Below are 12,593 nucleotides of genomic sequence, written 5' to 3' on the forward strand. Positions count from 1 at the left end.
CTCCATCTCTAAACAATCGTTCAACTTAGGGTGAAAAAATTGCCACTGATGGTTGACCAACATAGGGCATGAAAATACTTTGTTTGTTTCTACTTCAACGGGTATACACTGGGAAAAGTTCATACTGAGTATGGACAATCCCTTGACTCAATGAATTTTTCAATATTTTTAAAAAATGTCATTCTCTACTTGCATAATTTCATCTGAGGTAATTTTCAAGTTAATATAACAGAAAAATTAAAGAACCAGACCTTAAATACACTGGTATTACTCTATGCAAAGTTTTTTTTTAACTACAACAACTCTTTGAGCCGATTTAAATCAACTATTTTTAAAATATGTTGTTTTCAAATTCGCAGATTTATGGCCAAATTAACATCTACTGTTTGTAGACCAGCTACTCCATAAATTCTTTTTCTTTTAGACTCTACGAAAACTGTAAATTTTGCAAAAAAAATTTGGTTCGATTTGAAGAACTCCTTAACCCCATTAAAATGATTCTTTAAAAAATTATTTTGTTCCCTGAATTCTCTAAAATTTATGTCCATAGTACTTCCTTTTTTGTCAAGTTTTTAAGTCAAATGGAAAAACCCATCGACGCGATGATTTTTCGTTTTTAAAGAAGAAACAATCTAAATAGTTTATTCTTGCGCCTGGACATGAACGGAAAAAGATCTCATAAACGCACAAATTTTTGGTGAACGCACAAAATTCTGGACAAAAAAGCACAAAATTATGGGCTTAAACGCACCAAAATCTGATCAGCGCACAAAAATTAGATAAGCGCACAAAAGTTTGGACTTCAACGCACAAAAATTTGGTGACCGCACAAATATCTGGTGAACATACTGAAGTATGGATATAAACGCACTAAAGTCTGGTAAGGGAACGAAAGTCTGGAGATGAACGCGCGAAAGTCTGGTGAACGCACGGAGGTCTGGACATAAATGCACAAAAGTCGTTTGAACGCACCAAATGTCCGGACAAGAACGCAAGAAAATCTGGACATGAGCGCACGAATGTCTGGACACGAAGGCAGAGTGTCTGGTGAACGCACGAAAGTCTGGACAAGAACACACGTACGAAAGTCTGGTGAAAGCACGAAAATCTGGACCTGAACGCTTTAAAGTCTTAGGAATGCACGAAATCCTGGACTTAAACGAACGAAATCCTGGTAAACGCACGAAATTCTGCACATAGGCACTTTTTACTTTCCTTCTGGGACGGTTTAGACAGAGAAACTTTCCGTCTGGCGCGGTCTGCTTCAGTCATGCTTCCGTTTGGCACCTCAGCTTGGGTATGGGCCAATCATGCAAAAAACAGTAATAACCAGAAGTGACGACGGCCAACAAAAAATAATCAGGTCTTTTCACTGGTCAACCCAAACGGAAAAAGTGCACGTTCGTGGAAAAAATATTTTGTCGTGTTTTTCAATCTGGCCAGAGAGCAGAGAGCAAACAACGTATGATAATTTTTTTAACCATGAAGAATTATAGGTTGCCTTAGAAAAAACAATGGGAGACCATGTTTGCGAATGGAAACACCAGGGTTTATATAGTCTGGTCATAAACACGAGGCTCAGTCGAGGAAAACAAATAGTCCCCTGATAAAAAACATTTGAAAAATATTGCCCTATTTCGGTTGATGAGAAGCAGAGACCACGTTAAAGATTAAAAAAATATTTTTGTGTTGTTGATATAAATGCTTTCTTTGTTTCGATAATTTTGTTAAATTAAGATCTGCTTTGAGGAAAAAACAGAAAACTTCTTCAATGTTTGAGGCTGTTAATCTGAGTAATGGCGCTATGCAAGTTGGTCTGCAACACCAGTGTCCAACCCAAATGATACTGGTACCACCATATGCATCCAACACCCCCCTCCCCCCAACCTTGCGTTCCAGTCAAATTGGTCTGATCACAGCCTTTTTCAGTCTGGATGATCTGGTACCCCTTGTGCATATGGCCCAAGTCCGCCTGACCAGAGCTAGCTCGGGGGTAAGCCAGGGGTAAGAACTCGCCAGGGGTTTGTTCCACTAAGCAATTGCTTATTAAAATTTATGCATATCAATCGTTATAGTTTTGAGCAAGTCTAGAGACAAATTGGCATTTCTGATAGAAGTGCTAGAACTGAACTTCATTTCATTGACAAGAACAAACAAACTCAACAAGGAGAACATAAAAACCATAATAGTAATAAATATAAAAAGAACAAGAACTGCTGCGTTATTTGAAAACATCGAAGAATTTTGCTGGTAATTTGAAAGTGAGACAAAAATTTGCGCCTTATTATCATTTTGTGCAAGGATGGGTCTTAATAAGTTTTTCAATACCCGATGCACAGATTTTATACTACTTATCGCCTTTATATGCAAGAGAAACGCTTTTTTTATTTTTTTGTTCCGAGCCCTCTTGAGGGGGGAGGAATTATATACTCAAATGGATTTTTTTTGTTCAGTCAATTTTGGCCGATCGATATAATAATCGTAGAGAGTTGTGAGTGGTATCATTAGGAAGCCAGTCCAGCGTAGAATATGGAATTAAAAAGTTGTTTTCATTTTTCGTTTTTTATAAGGAGTTATCGAGGTTCAAACTTTGTGGATATTAGACGTATTTCAGCTGTTTTATTCACTTTTTTGACCAAATTTTCGTCAATTTTGACCAAATTTTTGTCAATTTTGCTAACATATGTTGAAATTGTTAACTGTAGTGTTAAGGATATTATCTCCAAATATAGAGGAGGGTTGTTGAATTGTTTCATCCGAGTTTTTTTGCCTAAAATTTGTGCTAAATGTTTCAAAATTCTGAGTTTTTTTTCCAAATTTGCTTTTTTTTTAGCCCATTTGCTTTAAATTTGGTAAAAAGAGACACCTTAAAACTCCAGCCAGATTCTTGTTGAGCTCAAAAAAGAGCTAGATGTTCTCCAGCTGGCTTTGAGTGTCTTCTGGAGTTAAAATTATGCCAATTTTTTTTTGCCAATTCAAAATCGATACTTATACTAAAACTTGACAAACTGAAAACTTTTGTATAGAAGTGATCCATTTCGCAACCACTTCAACAATTGAGTGTTTTTTATACTTGCAGAAAACATCTGGGCTGATCTTGATCTGACTATGGATCCCGGAAAAGAAATAAAATTCCGGAAAAGAATTAAAAGTCAAGGCTCAATTAATGACAGATACTATTTAAAAAAAGACACAACGAGATGAATTCAGAGTTAAGCTCATGGTTTTTATGGCAAATTGTTTTTGTAAAAATTTTATGGACTTCTTTCGTTTTGCTTTCATTTCTTATGCTTTTGCTAGCCCATTGACTAAGTGTCCCCAATCAACAATCCATTTAGTTTTTAGAAAAAACAAAAAAGACCCTAGCAACTTTTTTGTTGTTATCTGATGTCTGCTATGACTTTGAATATATTTGTTTTGAGAAAATATTGGTGAAATTTTAAACATTTCCACTATTTTATCTTATTTCTTTCATATTAAAGCGTAGTCTCAGTAAAAACAGGCACACACTGACTTCTAGTGATTTCTAGATTTATGTTGGTAACGGTTTATGTTCAATTAATGGTTTCTTTTTTTGATACTATGCGTTTACAGTTTTTCTTTTATTTTTGATCATAGTTGCATATTTTTTATGAGTTCATTTTGTTTCCTTGTCAAATTATTGCATTATTCACCAGTCCATTTAAACAAAAGCATTTTAGAGAAATGGCAGAATGTTCAAAAAAGGCGTATTTGCATATGTTAATTGTTTTTGTTGATTAGTTTAGGCTTTTTGGGCGGCGACACAGTTATCTTGCAAGACTTAGAGTTTTTATTTCGCCTATGTTTGTCTTCCTTTTCGTTGGTGTGCGCCAAAAACCGGATAGCAGTAGAACCTAATTGGTTCTTCAGGAGGGATCACCCAACCTAGTGAAAGGTTTCAATTTATAGCTGTTTCTTTTGATGACTTCCAAATTAAATTTGAAAAGAAAATTTTTTTTCATCTGTCTCTTTTTTGCTTCTAATTTTGTCACCATGTTACTCAACCTCATTCATTGGAAGTAGCAATTATTTTTGTTGATTCAAACATGCTTTCCGCTCTTGTTCATACGATGTGACTGATTGCTCCGACCATTTAATTTCATAAAAATTTGTCGAGCTTTCTATCCTGTTCAATTTTTGGGTTTCTTCTTGTTGTCATGACTAAGTAGTCCTTTAATAAAGATGACTTTTTTTGTTAATATGAAAGTAAAATGATGATTTACAGTTCTTTAAGGCAGAATCTTATATTTATATTGGCTTGAACAGTGTCATGTCGTAAAACTGTTTGAAGATTTGGCTTCTTTATGTATCTGTTTCTTTGTGGGCTCGTGACTTAGTCTCATTATAAACAGACCCAGTTGGCTCCCTGAGACGTTGAAAATTAATTTTGTTTTCATTCTAAGTTCTTTGATTTGGAAGATATGTTTTTAAAGACAAATTTGAGTTTTTGAGCTTCGTCTTTTTTAAACAGTTTTTCGTTCGATTTGTAGCTCAATCCCTGTAAGAACAGATCACAACCCCTTTCCAGTGAGCTATAGCTTAATCATTATAACGGTTTTAGCTTCAAACATTTGTTTCTTGTCTTTGTTACTACCGTTTTTACGAGACTTCATAAAATGTAAGATTTTTATATTGTTTATTTCAGAGTATTTTTGGATTCTTTTTAAATTATAACAATAATTGATAATTTTATTGGCTTTGAAATTTTGCGAAATCAAGTTTTGGATAATGACATCTCTTAATTGCTTCCTATGTACATATAAATAAAAAATTTAGTGGTTTCAGTTGATATCTAATGACATTAATAACTGTGAAACTAATTGTTTTCAAAAATGGAAAAGTTTTTTTGAACTTCGAACCTATTTGCTCAATTTTTTGACGTGTTAACCAGTAGCACTGGCAACAAATGCCATGTTTTTTCTAATGAATCATAGGTTAAACTGGTTTCTTTTGGTTTTTATCTAATGAGAGTTTGATTTTGTTGTGATTTTTTCTATTATAGACATCAAGTTTTGGTCGTAAATAATGTTTATTGTTTGTTTTTTTTATTATTGTCCCTTCTAGTAGTCCTATTATCAACAAATTTCATCGGCCCTCTAGCGTGGCATTGTCGTATTTTTTTGGTTGTATATTGAACGATGCGTTTTTGAAAGTTTTCTATCTTTTCATTAATTGGTAGCCAAATAAGTCAAGAATGTGGATGAGCGGGGTCGGAACATTATGTGCATACGCACACTAGCGAGACTCCTTGTTTTTCATACAAAATGAAACAAAAATGGCCATTTTTTTCATAAATCTGTTGTTTTCTAGGGCTTCGTGCGCTTCGAATAAAAAAGAGAACAGATTAAACATTGTTTTTTAAAAATGAAAGCTATCTTTAATCGGTCAAAAGAGCTAAAAATTTATCCGGCCGCTCGAGAAAATTTATTAGCGCTCAAAATGCCCCAACGCGGTTCTGTTCATATAAAGTATCGATTAGAGGTAGTTAGTTCTGACTGGTTACAGGCAGTTCAAGTCCTGTAAACTTAAGCGGATCGAGAGTTCTTCTTCAAGAGGAATATTCTTTTCAGCGTTTTCTCTGCAATATGATACAAGCAATCATCGTTCTAACTACTTCCTCTGTTCATTTTTTTTTCAATCTCCTTTGAGTTTTGTTCACAATTTCATCGCCTTTTAAGGCATTTTAAAAAATCGGACATTCTCCAATTTTTGCACAAAATATTTTACCCAGCTAAAAGTTAAATAAATTGCTACGAATATTCTAAAAGCGATCCAAACTATGGGTATGGGTCAATCATGCAAAAAACAGTAATAACCAGAAGTGACGACGGCCGACAAAAAATAATCAGGTCTTTTCGCTGGTCAACCCAAACGGAAAAGGTGCACGTTCGTGGAAAAAATATTTTGTCGTGTTTTTCAATCTGGCCAGAGAGCAGAGAGCAAACAACGTATGATAATTTTTTTAACCATGAAGAATTATAGGTTGCCTTAGAAAAAACAATGGGAGACCATGTTTGCGAATGGAAACACCAGGGTTTATATAGTCTGGTCATAAACACGAGGCTCAGTCGAGGAAAACAAATAGTCCCCTGATAAAAAACATTTGAAAAATATTGACCTATTTCGGTTGATGAGAAGCAGAGACCACGTTAAAGATTAAAAAAATATTTTTGTGTTGTTGATATAAATGCTTTCTTTGTTTCGATAATTTTGTTAAATTAAGATCTGCTTTGAGGAAAAAACAGAAAACTTCTTCAATGTTTGAGGCTGTTAATCTGAGTAATGGCGCTATGCAAGTTGGTCTGCAACACCAGTGTCCAACCCAAATGATACTGGTACCACCATATGCATCCAACACCCCCTCCCCCCAACCTTGCGTTCCAGTCAAATTGGTCTGATCACAGCCTTTTTCAGTCTGGATGATCTGGTACCCCTTGTGCATATGGCCCAAGTCCGCCTGACCAGAGCTAGCTCGGGGGTAAGCCAGGGGTAAGAACTCGCCAGGGGTTTGTTCCACTAAGCAATTGCTTATTAAAATTTATGCATATCAATCGTTATAGTTTTGAGCAAGTCTAGAGACAAATTGGCATTTCTGATAGAAGTGCTAGAACTGAACTTCATTTCATTGACAAGAACAAACAAGCTCAACAAGGAGAACATAAAAACCATAATAGTAATAAATATAAAAAGAACAAGAACTGCTGCGTTATTTGAAAACATCGAAGAATTTGGCTGGTAATTTGAAAGTGAGACAAAAATTTGCGCCTTATTATCATTTTGTGCAAGGATGGGTCTTAATAAGTTTTTCAATACCCGATGCACAGATTTTATTCTACTTATCGCCTTTATATGCAAGAGAAACGCTTTTTTATTTTTTTGTTCCGAGCCCTCTTGAGGGGGAGGAATTTTATACTCAAATGGATTTTTTTTGTTCAGTCAATTTTGGCCGATCGATATAATAATCGTAGAGAGTTGTGAGTGGTATCATTAGGAAGCCAGTCCAGCGTAGAATATGGAATTAAAAAGATGTTTTCATTTTTCGTTTTTTATAAGGAGTTATCGAGGTTCAAACTTTGTGGATATTAGACGTATTTCAGCTGTTTTATTCACTTTTTTGACCAAATTTTCGTCAATTTTGACCAAATTTTTGTCAATTTTGCTAACATATGTTGAAATTGTTAACTGTAGTGTTAAGGATATTATCTCCAAATATAGAGGAGGGTTGTTGAATTGTTTCATCCGAGTTTTTTTGCCTAAAATTTGTGCTAAATGTTTCAAAATTCTGAGTTTTTTTTCCAAATTTGCTTTTTTTTAGCCCATTTGCTTTAAATTTGGTAAAAAGAGACACCTTAAAACTCCAGCCAGATTCTTGTTGAGCTCAAAAAAGAGCTAGATGTTCTCCAGCTGGCTTTGAGTCTCTTCTGGAGTTAAAATTATGCCAATTTTTTTTTGCCAATTCAAAATCGATACTTATACTAAAACTTGACAAACTGAAAACTTTTGTATAGAAGTGATCCATTTCGCAACCACTTCAACAATTGAGTGTTTTTTATACTTGCAGAAAACATCTGGGCTGATCTTGATCTGACTATGGATCCCGGAAAAGAAATAAAATTCCGGAAAAGAATTAAAAGTCAAGGCTCAATTAATGACAGATACTATTTAAAAAAAAGACACAACGAGATGAATTCAGAGTTAAGCTCATGGTTTTTATGGCAAATTGTTTTTGTAAAAATTTTATGGACTTCTTTCGTTTTGCTTTCATTTCTTATGCTTTTGCTAGCCCATTGACTAAGTGTCCCCAATCAACAATCCATTTAGTTTTTAGAAAAAACAAAAAAGACCCTAGCAACTTTTTTGTTGTTATCTGATGTCTGTTATGACTTTGAATATATTTGTTTTGAGAAAATATTGGTGAAATTTTAAACATTGCCACTATTTTATCTTATTTCTTTCATATTAAAGCGTAGTCTCAGTAAAAACAGGCACACACTGACTTCTAGTGATTTCTAGATTTATGTTGGTAACGGTTTATATTCAATTAATGGTTTCTTTTTTTGATACTATGCGTTTACAGTTTTTCTTTTATTTTTGATCATAGTTGCATATTTTTTATGAGTTCATTTTGTTTCCTTGTCAAATTATTGCATTATTCACCAGTCCATTTAAACAAAAGCATTTTAGAGAAATGGCAGAATGTTCAAAAAAGGCGTATTTGGATATGTCAATTGTTTTTGTTGATTAGTTTAGGCTTTTTGGGCGGCGACACAGTTATCTTGCAAGACTTAGAGTTTTTATTTCGCCTATGTTTGTCTTCCTTTTCGTTGGTGTGCGCCAAATACCGGATAGCAGTAGAACCTAATTGGTTCTTCAGGAGGGATCACCCAACCTAGTGAAAGGTTTCAATTTATAGCTGTTTCTTTTGATGACTTCCAAATTAAATTTGAAAAGAAAATTTTTTTTCATCTGTCTCTTTTTTGCTTCTAATTTTGTCACCATGTTACTCAACCTCATTCATTGGAAGTAGCAATTATTTTTGTTGATTCAAACATGCTTTCCGCTCTTGTTCATACGATGTGACTGATTGCTCCGACCATTTAATTTCATAAAAATTTGTCGAGCTTTCTATCCTGTTCAATTTTTGGGTTTCTTCTTGTTGTCATGACTAAGTAGTCCTTTAATAAAGATGACTTTTTTTGTTAATATGAAAGTAAAATGATGATTTACAGTTCTTTAAGGCAGAATCTTATATTTATATTGGCTTGAACAGTGTCATGTCGTAAAACTGTTTGAAGATTTGGCTTCTTTATGTATCTGTTTCTTTGTGGGCTCGTGACTTAGTCTCATTATAAACAGACCCAGTTGGCTCCCTGAGACGTTGAAAATTAATTTTGTTTTCATTCTAAGTTCTTTGATTTGGAAGATATGTTTTTAAAGACAAATTTGAGTTTTTGAGCTTCGTCTTTTTTAAACAGTTTTTCGTTCGATTTGTAGCTCAATCCCTGTAAAAACAGATCACAACCCCTTTCCAGTGAGCTATAGCTTAATCATTATAACGGTTTTAGCTTCAAACATTTGTTTCTGGTCTTTGTTACTACCGTTTTTACGAGACTTCATAAAATGTAAGATTTTTATATTGTTTATTTCAGAGTATTTTTGGATTCTTTTTAAATTATAACAATAATTGATGATTTTATTGGCTTTGAAATTTTGCGAAATCAAGTTTTGGATAATGACATCTCTTAATTGCTTCCTATGTACATATAAATAAAAAATTTAGTGGTTTCAGTTGATATCTAATGACATTAATAACTGTGAAACTAATTGTTTTCAAAAATGGAAAAGTTTTTTTGAACTTCGAACCTATTTGTTCAATTTTTTGACGTGTTAACCAGTAGCATTGGCAACAAATGCCATGTTTTTTCTAATGAATCATAGGTTAAACTGGTTTCTTTTGGTTTTTATCTAATGAGAGTTTGATTTTGTTGTGATTTTTTCTATTATAGACATCAAGTTTTAGTCGTAAATAATGTTTATTGTTTGTTTTTTTTATTATTGTCCCTTCTAGTAGTCCTATTATCAACAAATTTCATCGGCCCTCTAGCGTGGCATTGTCGTATTTTTTTGGTTGTATATTGAACGATGCGTTTTTGAAAGTTTTCTATCTTTTCATTAATTGGTAGCCAAATAAGTCAAGAATGTGGATGAGCGGGGTCGGAACATTATGTGCATACGCACACTAGCAAGACTCCTTGTTTTTCAGACAAAATGAAACAAAAATGGCCATTTTTTTCATAAATCTGTTGTTTTCTAGGGCTTCGTGCGCTTCGAATAAAAAAGAGAACAGATTAAACATTGTTTTTTAAAAATGAAAGCTATCTCTAATCGGTCAAAAGAGCTCAAAATTTATCCGGCCGCTCGAGAAAATTTATTAGCGCTCAAAATGCCCCAACGCGGTTCTGTTCATATAAAGTATCGATTAGAAGTAGTTAGTTCTGACTGGTTACAGGCAGTTCAAGTCCTGTAAACTTAAGCGGATCGAGAGTTCTTCTTCAAGAGGAATATTTTTTTCAGCGTTTTCTCTGCAATATGATACAAGCAATCATCGTTCTAACTACTTCCTCTGTTCATTTTTTTTTCAATCTCCTTTGAGTTTTGTTCACAATTTCATCGCCTTTTAAGGCATTTTAAAAAATCGGACATTCTCCAATTTTTGCACAAAATATTTTACCCAGCTAAAAGTTAAATAAATTGCTACGAATATTCTAAAAGCGATCCAAACTATGAGGCATCTGTAAAATGGTAACACAACAGGGCCAACAATGATAAAACTATTGCCGGAACTCATATGGAGCTATTTATGTTTTTCGTAATCATGCCAAGTTGTATATGATTTCCATGATCATCTGGTAATCATAGAAAGATGTCAATTGTGTTGCAAAAATCATACATTGATCATAATAGTTTCAAAAGTGGAAAAAGTTGTATAACATTTATTTTCATAAGAAGTTGAAAAAGTTTATTGGAAATAAAAAAAAGATGATAACTCTTGAGAACTAACCGGGGCCACAAAATTCAGTCCTATACATTGCATTAGGGGTTCACATTTTTTTGAATAGCCACTTTACTGCTTAAGTCTTTACGTGCGTCAAAAGAAGAAAAAGTAGAGATTAATTGAGGGAAAAAAAATTAAAATTCGCAATGGTCAAATCTGGACCGTTCTAAGAAATCAATTGCAGAGACTATGGATAATATCTGTATAATTTTTGGATCAAATTAAAGAAACTTCAACCCGAAAAAGTAAGAAAAAGTCCCTTGCATAAAAAAATGTCGATAATTTCTAACCCGGACTTGAGTCACAGAGCTTTTCAGCGCTGAACCAGTACATTTCAAGAATAAAAACTCAATGCAGCTCTGAAAAATTGTATCTCCAGAATATTTTAAGTTTTTTTATGTGCAGTATTTCTTCAATGTGATTATATTGAGGTCATAGAGTTCGCCTAGGCTAGGCTATACTTATCCTCTATAGTCTGAAAATTTCACATACCTCAAAATTAAGTCTGAGCAGAGTAATGTCATACTGCTGTAGCTTATAGTTAGTAATTACTATAGTAGTATACACACTATTTTTATTTAAGCTGGTTTGAAGGCAATTACAACAAAGCCCATTTTGCTCAGTGGTTACGACTTGGTACGCAAATTTAATGTTACACCACGCGGAAATTCGAATCGCATATAAAGCAAACCTTGTTGGCGTGATATATGCTGAACATATTATTTTTCATGAAGTAAATTCTACTAAAAGATCAGACTGGCCAGTGTAAATAGTGGCATAAACTTAGTACTGGTCATTTTAAATACAGAATGACCTTAGGCTGATTCAGCGCTGATTTGCTCTGACACCAGACTCCGGGAAGCTACTTATCAAATACGACATATGAGCGTAAAAAGATCAACTGGCACTGGAATTTTTCTTTTTTGTCAGTAACAACAAGCATTGTCAAATGTTCAAATTTCTTCTTTCTAGTTCTATTTACTTTAGGAAAAATTTTTGTTTATATTTGATGAACTTAGTGATAGCACAATTTTGTTTTCTTTTTTTATTTAAGATAATGGATTTCTTAGCAAGATCATCTAATCTTGGTAAACGTTATAGGGATGAAAATGATAGCTGAAAAATTGACAATTTCCTGAAAAATATGTAAAGATAATGCGATTTCATTCATATCGTGACGTTTTTAAACAAACATTGAGTGCTAAGTTTTTTGTATCTTAAACTTGGCTGGTGATCGGGAAAAAATTTAATAATAATAATTATGATTCGTGCGTAATCGCAGCGGAACAGCATTAGGACACAGCGGCCTGTTCTCAGCTGTCCTTTTTCTTATTATTCCCCACATTTCAGACTGACCTTTTTATGAGCAGCATTGCTCTCTTTGGTGACTATAGCCACTTTTTTTGCGTCTGAAACTTTCACGTGGTACCATCATTGCAGCCAACATTGGTCAAGCTATGGTCAACCTGAAGTTATGGTTAAATGGGAGCTAGTCCTCACACAGACAGCTTCACGGAGGCAGGGGATTGAACTCTCAATCATTGGCGTGTGAACAACACAACTTAACTCTCGGCTATATCACGCCATCTAATTAGATAATTCCACCTTTTGAAATGTCTCTCCATTTTCAACAGCAGCAGTTTTTTGTTTCGTTTCTGAGAGTTCAGCAACTCAGTAGAAAGATTCAAATTCATGGATCAATATGAGCCCTATGACATGTGTCGCAACTTCGTATGGCTGACAGGTTATGAAATCAGTTATAAGCATTCAATGTGAATTATTTATTATTTATAAAGATCACTCGGATTTATAAAACCTTGATTGTTAGCTCACCAAACATCAATTTTCGCTTAGATCGTTGCGACTTGGTTTGTGAAGATAATAGTAAATAGTAATAATGTAAATAGCAATTGTTACTTCTTCGAACCTAGTTCACTACAAAATGGCAATTCTTGAGAATGGGTAAGTTTTCTCTCATCCCAGATCTGTTCCGAGATCTGTTTTTTGCACTTAATTT

The 12,593-nt window shown here is 33.9% G+C and overlaps 1 protein-coding gene across 2 annotated transcripts in view; it reads left to right on the forward strand.

Moving 5' to 3' along the window:
* Window positions 1–12,418: 12,418 nt before the first annotated feature.
* The window catches only part of LOC142338664 (G-protein coupled receptor 157-like), a 48,186-nt gene continuing 48,011 nt past the window's right edge, over window positions 12,419–12,593 (forward strand). For both annotated transcript variants that reach the window (XM_075388518.1, XM_075388519.1), the window contains exon 1: window positions 12,419–12,538. In XM_075388518.1, the coding sequence (XP_075244633.1) occupies window positions 12,519–12,538 (20 nt within the window). In that variant the 5' untranslated portion in view covers window positions 12,419–12,518. The remainder of the gene's footprint in view (window positions 12,539–12,593) is intronic.

The sequence above is a fragment of the Convolutriloba macropyga genome, chromosome 4 (genome assembly GCF_964194025.1).
Source record: "Convolutriloba macropyga chromosome 4, txConMacr16.3, whole genome shotgun sequence".
Lineage (NCBI taxonomy): Eukaryota > Metazoa > Xenacoelomorpha > Acoela > Convolutidae > Convolutriloba > Convolutriloba macropyga.